This window comes from Dipodomys spectabilis, unplaced genomic scaffold (assembly GCF_019054845.1).
Source record: "Dipodomys spectabilis isolate Male_0828 unplaced genomic scaffold, ASM1905484v1 ptg000089l, whole genome shotgun sequence".
Taxonomy (NCBI): domain Eukaryota; kingdom Metazoa; phylum Chordata; class Mammalia; order Rodentia; family Heteromyidae; genus Dipodomys; species Dipodomys spectabilis.
The window spans coordinates 865,554-885,181 of NW_024870766.1; the positions used below are offsets into that span (position 1 = coordinate 865,554).

General features: G+C 38.5%; 1 protein-coding gene across 1 annotated transcript in view; it reads right to left on the reverse strand.

Moving 5' to 3' along the window:
- Dync1i1 (dynein cytoplasmic 1 intermediate chain 1) overlaps nt 1-19,628 on the reverse strand; it is a 278,997-nt gene that overhangs the window by 16,100 nt on the left and 243,269 nt on the right. Inside the window, exons 15-16 of the mRNA XM_042684669.1 lie at nt 5,250-5,390; nt 1,000-1,125 (exon numbers count right to left, since the gene is read on the reverse strand). Of these exons, the coding sequence (XP_042540603.1) occupies nt 1,000-1,125; nt 5,250-5,390 (267 nt within the window). The remainder of the gene's footprint in view (nt 1-999; nt 1,126-5,249; nt 5,391-19,628) is intronic.

Sequence of the window (19,628 nt, forward strand, 5' to 3'; positions counted from 1 at the left end):
TGCAGTTTATTTCAATGTAATAAACTGTACCAGATAGTACTATATAGTATCTAATCAAAAGTTCCATTGTAGATCAAACTGTCTGGGATGGTCAAATTTATAGGATACCGTTTGTTGGAACTGTAAAGAAGTCTTTCTAGTGTGATCTGCTAGGCTTGTGCAGAAGGTATTCACAGGCTCAGGGCACTGGAGGACAACTGTGCTACATTTTCACTCTAGAATGCAAATGTTAGAGTCCAAATATGACCAAATAACTTCATACAACACTTTCATTTTGTTCTTCTTGAAAGTTCAATATTTGCTTTGTAGAGACAAAAAAAAAATCCTTTAACTCCACCAAAAAAGGCTTTGTCAATGTTTCCTTATAGAACAAACGTAAACAGAGAAGCTTAAGAACTATTGACTTGTAATGTAATGTTAAATAAATACAGAATACACATTCAAGAGTTCCCGGAGAGAAAAAAATGTATTTTCCCTGTTGACACATGCATGATATTCACATAACACATACCAGCAGTATACATCTCATATTTGAACTTTGAATGCCACAAAATGGTATGAAATTCTGATTAATCACTGCTTTCTTGACTGGCTACACGAAAAAGTATACATTTTAATTAAGCATATCAACTAAAACTTGACTTCTCAAAGTCAACAACTTCCAAGTTCAATGTAAGCATGATGAATTTGGCAAGCTTTTCATTCTCTTACAAGGGGTGGAGGACTCCTACCAGCTCTCTATCACAGGAAGCTGGGAATTCAACTCTAAATCAGTGTGCATCATTAAAATGTCCTGTGCATAGAGACACAGACCAAATTAGGCCCTAAGGAGGTCTCACCAAGCGCCCTCTGAACTCAGTGGAAACTTGCAAACACACATGAGAGGATTCTGGTGGCCCTAAAGCTTTCATCAACAATTTTACTAGGTCTTTAAAGTAGATACACAAGAAATCCCTCTCCCAGCGAAAAAGCAAACACCAAACCCCAACAAACACGTACCTCTCCCACGTCATAGATCCAAATTCGGCCTTCTGAGTCTCCCACAGCAACCTCTTTGCCAGCTTGAGCCCAGCGTACACGGTTTAGGGCCGATGCCCCCTCAACGGCCACACTCGCTGTTGGAACCTGCCAAAGAGGAAAGAGGTGGTCACACACACACACACACACACACACACACACACACACACACACACACACACACACACAATTTAAGTATATGAATCTACAGTGATACATTTAACTGGATGAGTCACCACTGCCTTTATGTGCCCAAAGCAGAAGTAGTATACACTCCTTAAACTGGGGTAGAAAGGACTCATTGTTTCTAAATCATAAGCTTCACTGAATTAAGAGGGGAGAGAGGGGAGACATTTTAACAACAACAACAAAAAAAAAGAAGAAGAAGGATCTGAAGTGATATATGTAGTGATAGAAATATTTCTGTGGGTTATTCAGGGTGCGCATCCAACATATAAGAGTAGTAGCTAAACATGATGCTTCAGTATGCAGCCAGGAGTTAAGAGACAAATGAGGAGAGACATTCAGGACTTACCCACATTAAAGGTCTATGAAAGACTCAAGGGTATATGACAGAATAAAAGTCATATTAATGTGAGTCTTCATGGAAAAGTAAACATATATAGATCCTCAAAAACTTCTCAGAGAGACAATAAGAAGAAAAGGAAGAGTGCAGTCTCCTCTCTTCTCCTCTCCCACCCACCCCCCAGTACCTCTATGGAATGATATCCTCTTAAGATCTAGCTATCTCCTCATGGAAAACAACATAGGTTTCTTTTAAGATAATTATGAAAAAAATCTTTAAAGTGAACTGGAGGTACAGAAATGGAACTTCCAATGTGTGTGTGTATGTGTTTAACAACAGACTTAAGGTTTGGAAAAAGGGACTTTCAATGAGTCTACTCCTCCTCTCCCTTCACTTATAGAAACTCTTGTCTTCAAAGTTAGAAGTTTGTAACTGACATAAAGGTCAAATCTCCTAAGCCTTCTTCAATATCATTGACTGGGATATGACACATACTGTTAAGAAAAAGAAAGTGGTAAATGTTAAAAAAAAAAATTAAAAAGAATAGTGCAAAGACGGTGACAGAGAGCATCTCCTGCCGCGGTGTGAGACCTCTTCCTAACAAACAAGTCTCGCCGAGATGGAAACATGTTGCCGCACTGTGACTGGGCACCTCCAGCATTCTCTTAGTCACAGAATTGAAACCATCTGTTTATATGAAATTATCGCCCCATACCTATCTTTTAAATAGCAATAAAACTGCCATCATATGGAAGAATCTATGTTTCAAATTAATCTTGAAATCGATAAAAATGCTATTTGCCTGCTTAAATCACCACATGTCAATTGTGAGCAAAAAAGCAAAATAAAATTCCCTGGCTTATTTACTTAAAGATACAATTTCTTCAATAAAGTGACCTGCTGTTCAGATGAGAGCCTGGGTTTTTAAGCAAACCTTGCAAAGGCTAAAAACAATCTGAAATTAGATGCAGCACAATTCTGTCAGTATTCTTTATTATTAGTGTGCTGTCCAGAAAACATGATTCAGCTAGAGAAGCTTCAGAGTTCATTTTTAATACGATAATTTAAAAGGCTAATTCTGTGCAGTATTAGATTTTATCTTGAATAATCTTAAAAATTGATTAAAATGTTTAACATGAGCATTGCAAAAAATTAATCACTCAAGGTTTGACCTTGTGGTACAGTAGAAATAATTGTCTAATAAATTTTTAAGGATTTTATTTGGAATCTGAGTAACAGAGCAAACTGAGATAGATTTCATCATCTAAATTACTTTTTTCATATTTGCTATTACAAATAGCAAAAAGTAGCTACCATGCCTACAGTATATGCTAAAAACCTAATGAATGCATAAAGGAAGTTAATATATTTATATTTAGTTTGAGTGGTAAGGACCTTCAAAAATAGATGAAAACACAACAAAAATAATCTATACATTTTATGTCTCTTATTTGATTTCACAAATGTTTTCACATTTATTATGGCTCAGTTATTTTAACAGCAAATACAAGATAAATATATCATAGTATTCAACAGTAGAAATCAGTAATAGGGGAGAAAGTAAATATAAACTATCCTTGCATGGGAACAGCTTGGATAACTTGGTTTAAAAGTCTAATGATTTAATCAACAATAACAGCAATAAGACATATTGCTATTGTAAGAATTCTTCTTTCTCTTCTTCCCTTCCTTCCTTCCTTCCTTCCTTCCTTCCTTCCTTCCTTCCTTCCTTCCTTCCTTCCTTCCTTCCTTCCTTCCTTCTTTCCTTCCTTCCTTTTTTCTTCCCAAGTCTATTTTCTAAATAGACTTACATTTGAAAAATCTTGTTCAACTTGCAAGGAGGTAAAAATGATTTGAGGATTCTCATAAGAATGTTGAGTTCCTCGCTGCATTTGAGTCAGACTCAATCAATATATCTCTACTTTTACTGCAAATGCAGAATTATGCTTGCCAAAAACTAAGCCATTTGCATGACTTGTCATGATTTTTTCCCAACTGTTTAGCTATAAAATTCTATGTGCTTGTCTCTTGATACCTATAGAGAAACAAGGAGAAAAATGCCCTTTTCCCTAAATGTTTTTTAAAATTATTTTTTGAGCAGTTGCTAGAATTATTCTGGAGTTTGTAGAACCTTCCATCTCTCCACAGCATTGTGGCTGAGAATCACCTCAGCTCAGCTGATTTCTGATACAGAAGTCTTTCAAGTCAATCTGGAAAGCATTTTTTTGGGGGGGGGGAGGGGAGGCGTTCCTTTAAGTGAATTTCTTCTAGCAAATAGAAGCAATATGATTTTAATCAATGGTGATGAAAAGACTCTGGGAAACCATTACAATGTAAGGTAATAACATCTTTCTATTAAAAGCAATAATGTAATAAAGATTTCAGCATCCCAAATGATGGACAGTTGTCATACCCACCCCTTTTGATTGTTTACAGAGATGCTTCATAACAGAATGTTTCCTTGTCACAGTTCTGGGAAGTCAAGGGAAAAAAATAGCCTTCAATGGAAACACATTTTCGAAGTGGTTGTTTGGCAGTGGTTATAGGTGGACGTACCCTTGAAGATACAGTGACTCGATAATACCACCTGAAGGAAAACCCCAGAGAAATACCAGGGAGTTTGCTCCTTCTTCATCTCTTCCAGCTGTAGGCTTCCTAATTAAAAAGGCTGAGCTGTTTCCTGCTCAAAACACTTCAAAAGACCTTCCTCTTGGTCCCTACTCCACATACAGTTTGCAACGCTGGGTCCTCTTACCTGCACATTCCTATTTATGGAAACCTTTCCTGAATCAGAAATCCCTTAATGTTGTAGGGGACCAATTCAGTTTATAAAACTGAAGGACATTCGATATGCATATAAAAGTCCCCACACGCAAAAACCTTAGTAACTAAATTAGCACCTCAATAATTTTGAGTCATTGAAAAAAAGGAACACTACACAGGGCACGAACATTTAATATATATGGCATGCCTTAAAGCAATATCTTTTTATTATCTACTGCTTAAAAAACAACAACAGGTATTTTCACTTGTGAAGGGCTGTAACTGTGACACATTAAAATCTCACTTTGTGAAAATAGAAACTATTGAGTCTGATCATGGTGTTCCAAGTCAGGCACTCTTGTAAAAGCCTGCCTTTGAGTTCCATGTCTTAGCAGAGCAATCTATACCTTGGTTTAAAAAAAAAATCTTTTGTGGATTCAAAAGTGAAATGGTACCCACAGCACACACAGCCCCATAGAAAAAGCCGTGTCCCCCAAAGCTGACTTTGCCAAATGTTTGCCAGCCTGGTTATTTCAAGACCACTCTGAAAAATAAATGCCTGAGTCCTTCTGGGAAGGGAAAGACAGGAACACATCATTCTGGTTTTTGCTTTTTGTATTTTGTATTTTTTAAATTTGTTTTTGGTGTGTGTGTGTGTGTGTGTGTGTGTGTGTGTGTGTGTGTGTGTGTGTGTGTGGGTGTGTGTGTGGGTGTTTGTGCGCGCGCATTAGTAATTGTCCAGGACCTGCTACAGTTTAGGGATTAAGTGAAATTAAGTGATTTGGAGCCAGCGCAGCTGCCAGTTCCCCTCTTGGTCGACAAGAATGGGGTTCTGCAAACCCGATGCAAAGCGAGGTTCTGTCCAAAAAAAAAAGTCCCTTTCTTAGGAAAGAGGTCCCCCCTCCCCCCCCTCCCCCGCGCCTGCTGCTGCTGCTGCGCTCACCTCCGTGTCATTGTTGAGGTTCCAGAGGTCCAAGCGCCCCATCCCGTCCACGCAGGCAAAGAGCGCGGGATGCACGGGGGACCACATGACATCGTACACATAGTCGGCATTGTCTTCAAAGGAGTAGAGCGGCTTGTTGTGCTGTAAAGCAGAGAGACCGTGAAGACTTTGTGGCGCTGCTGCAGCCTCGGGCTGTCTAGAGAGCCTAATTAAAAACTTTGCACATTCACCAAGTGTCATAAAACTTCCCGAGATGAAAGTCCTCGAGAAGGTGAACCGGAGCTTTAATGTGACTACAACTGTCCAGTTGGCATAAATAAATACCTGGAGGTGGGGGGTGGAGGCACGATGAGGGGACTGGGGGGCTGGGACAGGCAGAGGGAGGCGGATTCAGACATGGTTTTAAGAGATTGCAGACAGGTGGACGGGACAGCCCTGAGCTCGGAATTCTCCTCGGCCAAGCTTTGAGGGTCTCAGAACCTGGACCCCAATAGTGGTCTGCAGGGGCTCAGACCCTCCAGGAGACTGAAACCCAGGAGGTCTCTGCATTGAAGGCAACGCCTGCCACCTTATGGTCATCTCTTGTCACTGCAACAGCTGCTGCTGCTCGTGGTCCAACTTTAGGCCAAATTCATGTTGTTTTGTTTTGTTTTGTTTTTTAGCGGAAGAGAATAGGGGCAAACATTTTAAAAAGGAGTTATAGTTCTCCCAGGAGGTGAAAAAATCGCAGTTCTAAGACCTCAGTCTTTCTGTACAGGGTTCGTTCACCCCAGCCAGCTGCACTGGTGTGGCTCCCAGTCAGATGCCTATACTTGCAACAAAGATGAGCATAATTTTCTAGATCACTCAGTATTTCCAAGGACCTTACAATTCAGAGGGAAAATGTATTAATACTCCCATTGCATACAAATTCTTCCACTCCAGTGGGATACAATAAATTAAAATGGCACTCTTGATTTCCAGTGAATATTGTCACATCAAAATAGCACAGAAGTCACAGGCAAGTTTGAAAGTACACCAGAAATAAAACGTAATTGGACTTTATGAATTATTCATTCCATCTGGGTTGTCTTATTCTAATTTCTGCATAATGGCTTTACTAATCCCTGATCAATTAATGTAAAATGAAATTTAAATGATAATGAAAGCCCCAGAGATAAAAGAAATTAAGTATTCTTATATCCTCTGACAGAAATCTAAACAATGGGAGGTTTTCCCCCCAATGTCTTCTTCATCCAGTCAGCTGTCTGTACTTTCTTCATGGGTTCTCCCAAATGCCTGTACAGACCAGAGCAGTAAGATCAAGAAAAGATAATATGCAATGTAACAATCAAATCCATGGATGCATTGGATGTTCAAAGAAAGGACTGTTCGCAGCTCTCAATATCAATAACCTTTCCAAATGTTGTCTTTGTGAATGTCAAATGCCAAAGCATGCGTGTAAAACTCAATGTGAGGAAACAATATAAGTTCTGTAACTTAAACATAATTAAAATTTTTGTGAAGGTAATAACTATATGTGATTTCTTTTTTCTACTACTTATATTGTCTCGACATTGAAAAATCACAGCTTTTAAGCAAAGAAAATTTTAATATATCGAAGCTCACAGAAGTTTTTAGATGGCCACTGTGTGTTTAATGCTAAAGACACATTTTATTTTTAATTATAAAAATATCTGTTGCAAAATGCTGAAACAAGGACACAGGACGACCCATTGCAACAATGATGCCCACAGGACAGTATATTGGAAACGAACTTTACAACTTGGGCGGGGTGGGGGGGGTTGGGTGGGAAGGAGTGTGGGAGAACAACAACAAGGAAAGGGTAACAATGATGGACAAGTACCGTACTCATTGCCTTACTCATGTAACTGTAACCCCTCTGTACAGCATCTTTACAATAAAATAAAAATTAAAAAATTAAAAATATCTGTTGGAAGGTATATATAAAAAGAACATATCACATGGAGGTATCAAGAAGAAAACACTAGATATTAGGATTAAAACTTTGTATTTTATTCATTTGTAATTCTTTTATGCCCAAATAATGTTTTCTATACTATACTGCATGGTGATTTAAAGTCCACATTACTTGCTTCATTTCACTAGACTTTTTTCTAGAAAATCTGAATATTAAGTGATTGCAGAAAATAAAATGATCATACTATTTTTTCCTTGCTTACAACAATAACAAAAAAAAAGAAAAGCAGTGTGGAGTAGCTGATCCTTCATTGATCACTTGTGAATATTAAATTGTTACTCTTTGTATGAGATTATTACCACCAGAGATTCTTGATTTTATAATCAAAGACTTATACATGTTTAACAAAGTCAATTCTTAGTATCTTCCATTAATCTATGTGATCTGGGGATCAGAGGTTTAGATACGGATACATATAATACAATACACACAATAATACAATACAATAAACACATGACAAAATTGGATGCATACATACACATGCAATAAACGCATATCTACCAAGCTTGTTTCAATCAATTAAAAAACTATCTAGCTTGAAATAATCATTTTTCAAGGAATTGATATTATTTGGTAAGTTAATTCCTTTAATATATTATCATGTTAATCTCTAGTGTAATTCCTTCCTTCCTTCTTTCCTTTCTTCCCTTCTTTCTCCTCTGAGAAATTTCGTCAAAACCATAGTATATCCTGAAGACCTTACTTTTCAAACATCTGGAAATAACTACCATTGTCACTAGAAGCTTTCTCTAGTTCCTATCCAACTGACTGACCGCTATTGTTCTATTGCTTGCCTCCAACTTCCTTTTCACCCTTCACCCTCAGAACTGAATCTTCTGCTTATAAAAGTCACAGTGTAAGAAACACACACAGTGTGAAGGGAGGAGGGATTTTATTTCAAAAATTCTATTTAACCTTGATAAACTTACAGGGTGGAAAAGTTTTGAAAGAGACCAATTGAAATCAATCTTATATCGTATAAACCATTAGCTGTGACTACAGGTCACATCTACAAACTCATAGTTAGCAGGTCATCACAGGCATAGACTATAGGCAAAGGCAAATTCTATTTTTGAAGTAGCACTATTTTGAATCTTAATTTTACTTTGGATTCTACCCATCTATTGGATTCTGCCAATCTATTTTATTTGGACTCTAAGGAGAATCTAAAAACTTGATCAAAAGTCTGCTTCAAATACTTAATGTAAAAATATTATAGGACTCACATATATCATGAAAAACTAACATGCTTCCTTTTCCTTTAAAGCAACATCAGTAAGTCCTGAAGATTCTGGTTTTGAATTTGCAAAATGTAAGTTTTAGGACCTCTGACTTGTTATAGCTTAATCATATATAACCACTGATTTTTAGAACAGTATAAGCTTTTTTTTAAAAAAAAAAAACAGGGTGTGGAGACAAATGATTTGGGCAGGGAATTGGATGATACCATTTGTATATATTAAAACCACAGAAGCTTCCAGATGTTAAATATTTACCCTGAAAACTACTCAAGACCATTTATTTAACTAAATATTGTTCTCCTGCATGTCACTGTACAAAGTGTCCTGTAAAGCAATTGATTTTCACTAAATGAAAGCCCTTCCTCCTCAGTGCCTTACTTATTCCAGGGAAGTGTTTAAAATCAGTAAAGCACTGGAGAGAAAAGGCAAAAAAGAAAAAAGAAAAGAAAAGAAAGGGAAAAGTTCACCATTCACAAGCTGCTGCCTGTGTGGCACAGACCAGGGAAAGGAAGGTGCTACACCCTGTGTTTTAGTCGAGACTCCAGAGCTGTGCCAACAATGCTAAAGCATCTAGAAGCAGCTCAGCTTGATCTTAATGCTTGACTTTCAGACAAAGCAGAGAAGCGGGCTACCAGCCACTTCCCAGACAGATGCGAAGGACAGGGAAGGGGTTTATTGTGTGCCTATCTCTATACACACATTGTCTAATTTAATCCGCAGAAAATCTCTGTAAGGTAGATGATATTTACAGAAAAGAAAATTATAGTTCAGGAAAGTGAGTAACTTTCCCAAGGCCATGAGGGTTGTGAGGAGGTGGAGTTGGGTTTGGTTTTCAGGTTTTCTAGTTGTTAAGCACATCCTCTAAGCCCAGAAATGACAGGCTATGGGGTCTTTAGGCTGCCCAGAGAAAGTGATAGATTTTTACTTTCTTATCCATTTCAAGAAATAGATATTAAGCATAGACTAAGCAACTTGCAACACCAATTAAAAAAATATTGCAGTCAAGCTGGGAGCCAGTGGTTCATACCTATAATCCTAGCTCCTCAGGAGGCTGAGATCTGAGGATCACGGTTCACAACCTGCCCAGGCAAAGAAAGTCCATGAGTCTCTTATGGCCAATAAAAACTGCTCAGAAAAATCCAGAGGTGGTGCTATGGCTTAAGTGGTAGGGAGTTAGCCTTGAACACAAAGAGACTCAGCGATAATGCGTAGACCCTGACTTCAAGCCCCAAGACTGGCAAAGAAACAAAACAAACAAACAAAAAAATATTTCATCAGGACATTTATTTCCTTTCTTGAGCCTCTGTTAGTGATCCTGAGAATGTACACATGTGTTTTGTTTTGTTTTTTTGTTGCTTTGGGCCTGGGCACTGTCCCTGAGCTGTTGTTTAGTCAATCCTAGCCCTCTACCACTTTAAGCCACATCTCTACTTCCAGTGTTTTGGTGGTTAATTGGAGAGAAGAGTTCTCACAGACCTTCGTGCAGGGGCTGGCTTTGAACTGCCGTCCTCAGACCTCAGCCTCCTGAGTTGCTTAGGATTACAGGCTGTCAGAATCCTTCTGCAACAACAGCATCTTTTTTTTCTCCTAAAAGCTGGAAATGGGATGGGATTGGTCCATTAGCCAGAAGGCCAGGCCTTGGAGCACAGAATCAAAAGAAATAAAAGGCAAAGATCTGGCTCCAGTTTACTGACAGGGAGGACAAAGGGAGCAACAGAAGAAAGTTGAAAAGCTACAGTGCTGGTAAAATCCCACCTAACATCTTCGGGTCTTAGTCTGGATAACCATTAGATAGATGGACAGCTGCAGCCCCAAGTTGCAGGGCTCTATATTAGTTTTATGATTCTATAAACATTCCTTGATGAGCTCTGTTACTCTGCAGTATGAATAAAATGGAAGAAAGCATGGGAAGGCTTAAAAATTTTTTTTTTCAAAGTGTTATTCAAAGGTACAAGTCATGTTAGGTTCATCTTCCTTGAGGTTTTGTGATTCACAAAACATTTGGTAATTTTAGTGATTTCCTCTGCACCTCATTAAAATACGCATATAAGATTACTCTAGGATAGCTATTCACAAAAAAGTTTAAAATTATGAAAGTAGTAAGTTTTCTCTTTGATCAAGTGGAGGAGTAAGGAATATGAAATTCCTATAGAGACAGGTAGTGAAATCTGCTTTAAATATGAAATTAAACAACAACCAAAAACATTTTCCAATAAAAATTTGATATCTAGAAGTAAGCTTTGATTTTATGCTTTTGAAAATGAGTATTTTCTCATTCACTTAACTCTAAAATGATCTCAGGTGACTTCTGATTTCTGATAAATGATCCATGCTCAAATCATCTAGAGAATATAGTGGTTATTTTCTTCTACATTATTTATTTTCCACTTATCAGGTACCTTTATGCATCGCAACCAGATGGAGAGCTTGGAAAGCTGGTGAACAGAAAGATTTCTGTTAAACTATTTTCTAATACCCTTAAGCACTGGTTCTCAAGGTTACATTTGTCTCTGATTGGCTTTTAAGAATTAGTAGAAATATTTACCCAAACTATGGAATTTTCTGTGTAAGTGGAGGGGTAGTGTAGCAGGGGGGAATAATAAGTAGACAAGTAGGGGTGGGTTGGGAGGAAGGGGCAGAATAAAACTAGTGGTAAAATTACTGACTTTTAATTAAGAAAAATGGAAAAGAAATGGACTGTTATCTTGAAGACTGTATGGGAATGATGATCAAAACAATAAATAATGAATAATATGAAAATGTATTTAAAAACTGCCATGTGGGATCCTGTACAGTAATTAAAATAAGCAGCTAGTTCTTTCAGGAAACAGCAAAATGTGAGACCATGGTTTCACTTAAAAAAGAAAAAAATGGGGAGGAGTATGGGAAGGAAAAACAACGAGGAGGCAACAATGCTTGATAAGAAATGTACTCGTTATCTTGCCCACATAATTGTAACTCTTCTGTACGCTATTCTCACAATTAAAAAAAAAGAAAAAAAATGAAACTCCAAAAGGATCCCCAAACTTAAGGCTCACATAAAATGGGCGTCTCTACCATAAAAAGAACATAGTTAAACCAACAAATAAACCAGAACCCAAACCAAAAAAAAAAAAAAATCAACTTTCTTGCCTAAAGTGGTGTGGCAAATTTGATATAATCACTGGAAAACTTTATTTGCAAGTTGATTCTAGATTCTTCTAAATAAACAATGTAATCAATATTTCTAAAATTTCTGTGGTCTATTATTAAACAACAAGTCTGATGCCTGTATGATCAGTACTTATTTCTGTCAGGATCAGAAGTTGAAATTAGACCCCAAATTATTCTGTACTGAATATAAAGAGTAGGTTACTCTTTGTATGCATTAACCAAAAACATGTAAGAACTTTAATCTGAATGAATTAATTTAAAACAATTTGAGCACAGGCTATGAGAATCCAGGAATGTAGCATTCTTCTCTAGATAAATGTAGACATTTTCTACATAAAAGACCAGAAGCCACATGAAAGGTGTTCTTTGTTGCTCTGCCTACCTCTACAGCTCATTTGCATGGGAGAATCCTCCTAATCCAGAAGGCGCCACCAATAAAGAGGCTAATTATCTATATAAAAGAATGTATACATATTCACAGGTTTTGACTGGTAGGTGAGTGTTTAAAGCCATGGAAAAGCTACAAGCTTTGCTTAATTCATAAAAGGACTATTTCCCACACTGATGTGATTTTTATGAATAGTAGAGTAGCACCACCGAAAGGTTCTCTATTTAAGCTGGCATTTTAACAATATACATCTACATAGAACCAGTGGGAAAACAGGAAGTGGGGATGCTGCTGGGGGTGGCTCTTCCTTTCATCCCAACTGCCATGTGCTACAGTTGTGCTTGTTTGAGTTGAGGCAAAGCAGAGCGCCATTCTGGCTCCCAAACCCAGTTCAGCTGAGTTGGCTCTTTGCAATGGAGGTGGTTGTTCTCTAAGCTGGTGTTCTTTCTGGACACTTTTGGAAAGATCTTGGGGCAGAAGAAGTTGTGTCTGCTCCAACTTTATAGCTCTCATGGCTAAGTGACTTCATAGAAATCATATTAGTTAGACAAAGCAGCATTCTGTATCTCCATAATGGTCAGTCTGCTTAGAGACTGTTTAGAGATGGAAAGGAAGAGGTAGATACGTGTATTAAATATGACATTTAAATATAAGAAGTAACATTTAGGTAAATTATTATTATTATTATTATTTATTAATTTTTTGTTGGTCGTGGGGCCTGAACTCAGGGGCTGGGGGCTGTCCTTCAGCTCTTCAGCTCAAGGCTAGCACTCTACCATTTGAGCCACAGCGCCACTTCCGGCTTTTTCTGCTTATGTGGCGCTGAGGAATTGAACCCAGGGCCTCATGCATGCAAGGCAAGCACTCTACCACTGAGCCACCTTCCTAGCCCTAGATAAATGATTTTATGTGTCAATATAAAAGACATTTTTTTAAAGCTTCAAGGTGAGTTTTTGGTAACTCTGCATTTCTGTGGTACTTGTCTTTATGACACTCATATTTATTTTAATGATAAGAAAAATGCAGCATGGAGAATACCAAAAGAAGTTCGAAACATCCTGCTCAGATGAAGACTACATATGATACCCTTCCTACTTTACAACAGATTTGCTTACCATATTCTGTTTCAACAAAGTCCAATTGCTGTTCATTTCTATTCCACAGGCAAACCTGAGCTAAATGTGAGGTGATATGATTCAGAAAATTGGGAGTGGCTTTAGGAAAATAACCTAGAATTCTTTTTTTAAAGTAAGTTTTTTATGTGAAAATACTGTACAGAGGGGTTACAATCTCATGAACAAGGTAATGAATACATTTCTTATCAAGAATTGTTGCCTCTTCCTTTGTTTTTTTCCCTACCATCCCTTCCTTCTCATCTCCACAACTACATTCCCACCTACCCCTTACCCCCCACATAAATTGTAAAGTTTGTTTTTCAACTTAGCATCTTGTACATCTAATTGTTGCAATGGGTCAATCTGTATCCTTATTTAAACAATTTGTTTTTTCCCTTCTGCTCCCCAATTTATACCAGCATCAAATACGGTGAAAACAGGGGTTATACTGTGGGGGAGGGACATACAAAGCAACGAAAAAAATCACATGGTACCTTATAAATACATTAGAAACAATAGCAAGAAACAAAAAATCATTTGTGTCCTTATCTTGGGGTTCATTTTGCTTAACATCATCTTATCTGACCTTTTCTGCTTGTCTCAGATATATACTAGTTATTGTAAATAAGGGAAACCATGGGACCTATGTTTCTTTGCACCTGGCTACTTAATATCATTTTTTTCCAAGTTTTTCCATTTACTAACAAATAGGGCAATATCATTCTTTCTTTTTTTTTTTTTTGGGTCCGGTGGTGGGGCCTGAACTCTGGGCCTGGGCGCTGTCCCTCAGCTCTTCAGCTCAAGGCTAGTGCTCTACCACTTGAGCCATAGCGCCACTTCCGGCTTTTTTTTCCTTTTTGCTTATGTGGTGCTGAGGAATCAAACCCAGGGCCTCAAGCATGCAAGGCAAGCGCTCTACCACTGAGCCACCTTCCCAGGCCACAATATCATTCTTTCTGATGGAGGCATAGAATTCCATTGTGTATATATACCACATTTTCTTCATCCATTCATCTATGGAGGGGCACCTTGGTTGGTTCCATATCTTAGCTATGGTAAATAATGCTGCAATAAACATAGTTGTGCTTGGGATGTGGACAGAAGGGAACCCTACTGCATTGTTGATGGGAGTGTAAACTTGTTCAACAACTTTGGAAAGTAGTATGGAGGTTCCTCAAAAGACTCCACATATTGTTCCCCTATGACCCAGCAATCCCACTTTTGGGTATTTACCCGAATGATCACAAACAAGACCAGACTAAAGCTACCAGCACAACTATGTTTATTGCAGCATTATTTACCTTTTATGTCATAGATAATTTGCAAAGTTCAGAGATCACAGAAGGCTAGTCAAGATGACCCCACAACAATTTGATCTAAAAGCAGAAATGTAATGAGTTTTATTTTCTTCCAACATTTAGACAATCAAATGAATGACTAATTTAGATTTTTCATTCCAATTCACTAGACCCCTGCTTAGTGAATCAGGGGAGGGGTATCTAAAACTCATGGTTCTGCTATTTTCTTCCTCCTCCTCTTTTTTTTCTCCCCTCCTTCTCCCCTCTCCTTCCCCTTCCTTCTTCTCCTCCCCTTTCCCTTCTCTCCCCCTCATCTATCTATCTATCTATCTGTCTATCTATCTGTCTGTCTGTCTGCCTGCCTGCCTGTCTGCCTGCCTGTCTGTCTCATTGCTTAAAAAAAAAAAAAAAAAAAAGGTCAGACAAAGCAATGCATGTAGTGTATCATTAACAAACAAAAACAAACGTTTCCATAGTGTTTAAGGAAGCAAAAGAAAGGATTTACCAAGCTCTTACTTCTGGTAGAATGGAAAATTCTGGTCAGCTGGATGAATTTTAAGTCTCAAAAGTATTTGTAGTTGTATGAATTATTCACGCATGTCTGCATAAATATTCAACAGCCAAAGGCATGTGTTGATGAGTGAATGTTGGGGAGGAGGGAAGGGGTAGAGGCAAAGGCAAAGGACAGAAAGTATGAATACGGGTCAAGTCTGGAGGTGACTTGATGATTACATTCTTGTGGTTTCTTTCAAAGTCTTCTCCTTAAGTGAGCTTAGTAAAGGAATAAGGAAAAAAAAAAGATGGTGTATGCATAGGGGGCTGAATTTGATCACTGGCCCAGATAGCTTTATCAAAAGCCAATTAAATTTTGCTGTTTTATATAAAGAAGGAAGGGGAGGGGGGAGTGAAAATGGGGATTAAGGGGGGGAAATAAGTCAGATACCACCTGAATATACTAATTTTCAAAAAGGAAGACAGCAGAGCTCTGGGGTGGTAGAAAGGTGTTCCCTGTTATTTGCTCAGTGTTTCTCAGTGAAGTACTGATTATGAGAATCTTCATGTGTGTGTGTGTGTGTGCTTGCATCATGGGGCTTGAACTTGGGGCTGGAGCACTGTCCCTGAGCTTGTTTACTCAAGGCTCGTGCTCTAACACCTTGAGCCTTAGCTCCACTTCTGGCTTTTTTGGTAGTTAAGTGAAGATAAGAGTCTCATGGAGGTTAGGTCCACTGGGGAAAAATGGCTCCTTCCTTTGTTCTCCCTTGGTGCATGGTGCACACACGGCCCTTTTCCTAGAAGTCCCAGGTAACTGGCACATGTGGGGGCAGTGGAAGGCGCCCTAGGCTCTGAGATCATCCTTCACTGTGGCCACACTTCCTCCCTGCCCTCTCCCTATATAGTCAATCTCCATCATTTTTCCCCCATCTCCCCTCCCCTTTTCTCTAACCCCTTTCCTCCCCTTACATCCTTTCCATTCTCCTGCATCCCTTTAACCCCTGCCCCTTCCATCTGGTACAGCCTCTGCACTACACAAATAGCTCTTTTCTGCTTGAACCATGTGGAAGTCTCCTTTCGGTGAACCTTATAATGGACATTCCTGCCTGGGCTGGCTTCAAACTGCGATCCTCAGATCTCAACCTCCTAAGTAGCTAGTATTAGAGGAGTCAGCCGCCGACACCTGGCTCTTCTTGTCTATTTAAGTATCAGAAGCTGCAATAGCTAAAACTTTAACCCAATTTTTATGTTTTCTATCTGATAGTTTGAATATGCAACAACTTGCTAGTCATGCTCAGGGTCTCTTCTTCAAACTCCATCATCTTTGGAGATGTTTCTATCTCAGTTTAAGATAATCTGACTTCCTTTAACAAAACCCCTATTTCAGATAAAATGTACATGAATATTAATCCACAATGACCTATTGAAGTCCTAGTATTTGTCTCCATCTGGGTAGTCAATAGAAAGACAAGATCTGACTCTGTTCTCAAGCACTAACAACGTAGGTAGAAAATCTTGCATTATGGAATAATAAGAGAAGAATCAATTTCTTACTTTGTCCCCAAATGATTTACAGCATCTTCCAAATTAGTCATACTGCAAAATTAAGGACAAACACATAACAGAGTTCTAAAGGCAGGTAGATTAGACAGCTATTACGGGGCTCCTGAGCTAAGCTGATTATTACAATCTTGTACTGAAGTAGCTCTAAATTTCCTGATAACTAAGACAAAGGGGAAAATACATTGTATCAGAAGGAGGTGCATAGATTTTACTGTTTGAAGAAAGGAAGAATATAAATTCCTTCTCAAAGACATAAACTCAAGAAGGAATTTACCTTGTCTGTAAATCCCTGGAAAACAGACTGGCTCTTTGCCTTGTTTATACGAAAGAAAGGGAACAAGTATGTAGCCAGGTGCTAAATTCTATGGTGCAGTTGTTAGGTGCCAGAGGAATTCAAAGACTGGAAGCGGTGGTGATATGTTAAGGGTTGCCATGGTCTGATGTGGTCAAAGAAGGTATTACATCCGACAGGTGAGAAGACCTGCTTTGAAAAATGCTTAAGCTTTGATAGAGGGGAAGGGAGACAATTAAGAGGGAAAAAAATCAGAACGTGTCAAAACCTGGCTCCATAAGTCAGGATGGCATTCTTAGCTAGATGTCAAGATGAGAGTCCTGACAGACTGAGAAGATTTGTCTGAAGGGATAAAACAATAATTTTGGTTCAGAGCAGGAGAGGAGGCAAGAGCAAATTTTGAAAGTTCTTGTGTCTATGGATGGTTCGGTATGAAATTTCTTCATTCAGTAAGCTAATGATTTATTAAATGTACATTGATAAATATGCTCTAAACAGATTCAGAGCTGTTTAAATTCATGAGGGTGTTTTCAGTTTTTCTAGATATGGAAAACTGCATGAGGGAAACGAATAATTAAGTGAAAGACAGAAGAAGAAATATGGGAAGAAAATCTGATAACATTTCAAACATGTACATTTGAATTTCTGGAAATAGCACTTACATTATACAGATAATAGAAATGCAGATCCGGAATGGAAAAAAGAGAACAGGCTTGAAATCTATGTTAAGGAATCACTCATAGGAGATATTGAAGGAGAAAAGAAGATATCAGGGAGGAGAAAAACAAGGCTGGTGGTAGAAATTTTGAATAATTAAGTAAGTGGGGTACATGAATAAAGGAAGTGGAATGAACCACCGAAGATGCCTGGGTAGCCAGAACAGAAACTGGGATTGGAGAAGAGACACGAATAAGTGTGGCTCATCGGATATAAGAGAAATGCTAAGGAGAAGCCTTGTATTTACCATAGGTGTACTGATGATCTTTGAGAGAGAAGGAGTGAAAGAATAGAGTCAGGGAGAGGTTGGAAAATGTGACAGATGTACACTGGTTTTATTGTAGATGTACCCTGGTTCTTCGAGTGGTCTGAAAGCTCCCATGAGTGTCAGGATATGTCAATGATACTTTAGGTCAAGTCAATCTCCAAACAATAACTTCTAAGAAGATACCGATCCCAGGCTTTCTTTCATATTTTCTTGTTTACCCATTGTCCATGTAGATAAAACATCCTTGACATTTTGGGCATTTCTTATCTTAAACACTTAATATAGAACTTGACAAATGAAAGGCAAACTAGTTATATATTGAAAGTAAATGATGCAAAAGGAAGTCTCTGAGTTCAGTTCCATTTCTGACTGGCCTCTGGGAATAAAAATCTTTAGTTTTTCAGTGGTTCCTTCTGCAACCCTTAAGGATTGAAACTCACATTTCTGGTTGCATTTCTGATTCAGTATCCTTCTTGATTTACTTCTTAGCAAATTACTTTGGTTCAGAACTTATTCTCTTACTCTGCTATCTTGAGATCTACCCTCCCTTAAAGATCACAGTTGCTGGCTATAATAGCCAGGATTTTAGAATATTTGTACATCATGAGGAACGAACCAGGATCACAGGATTGTTCTCGAACAGGAAAGTTATATGAAAAATAGTAATAAAAATAGTCCACTTGTGAATTAGACAGTAGGAAATTCAGCCACTATTTTTTTCTGTACCAGAGATGCAAAATAGTAGTAATTAAATAATTGGTAAATTTTAACTTATTAAAAACAAAATTCATCCTCTGACTTAAAACAGAAATATAAACCCAAAGATTCTTTGTGACACATAAAAGCAGAACAGTAAACCAACTATAAAGAAGCCTGAATCCAAATTAGCACCACACACAACTGGACATCTTACACATTAGTAAGTGCTAAAGGTGATGGTCTTGAGGAAATGGGCCCACAATTCAGCATCTCCGCTCTTTTGCATTGACTGACTTGCCCTCAACATCCATGACTCCTTTGAGGTTCTGCTGCTCCTGGGAAGTAGCCTTAAAGGGATGGGAACACCTTGGGTATTAGGTTGGATGTGGTAGTGCTGAAAAAAGCTCACAGGAAACTCAAGATAACTAATATACATTTTTTTTGGGGGGGTGAGGGTTAATAAGCAAGGGTCAACTGCAACACTATAGTGGCCTCTAATGCGCACGTGCGTGCGCACGCGCGCGCACACACACACACACACACACACACACACACACAGACAGAGGTACATTTACTGACAATTCTGCATTTACAGAAAGGTTCCTGCAAGTTCTAGACAAGTGCAGTTTCTGAGCTCCCTTGCTCCTTGGTGATCAGCGATAGCTACTCTCCATTGGCTTGATGGTGCTTTTCTCTGAAAGAGGCAGGTTACCTGTAATGGATAAAAAACACATGCCCCTTTCTGGAGACAACAGAGTCTTTATAATGTTTTCCAACATAGCTTTCCATCATCCCTACAGTTTGGAAATAACCTATGACAAGTAGAACAAGTAAGGATGAAGAATAGAATGACGTAGAAGCCAAGATGATTGCAATTCAAATAGGTTATAGTATTCTAGGCCCCCCTGGTGACCTTGACTTGGAAGTAAAAAGTCTGTTTAGTCAGTCTCTTTCCCCATAGGTAGAGCTGTTTCTCCCACTCTCACAGATGTTTTGTGCACTGGACTTTGGAGAGATGATTTTTGTTTAGTTTTCTCATGCTTTGCATGCTCAGCTTTACTTCCCTTTCTTTTAGGAAAGAGATCTATCTAGGGGGTGAGACAGGGGTGAGGATAGAATGTAGGAAAAGCAAATGAGCAGGCAGGGTAGGGCAGGCAGAGCTGGCATAGGTC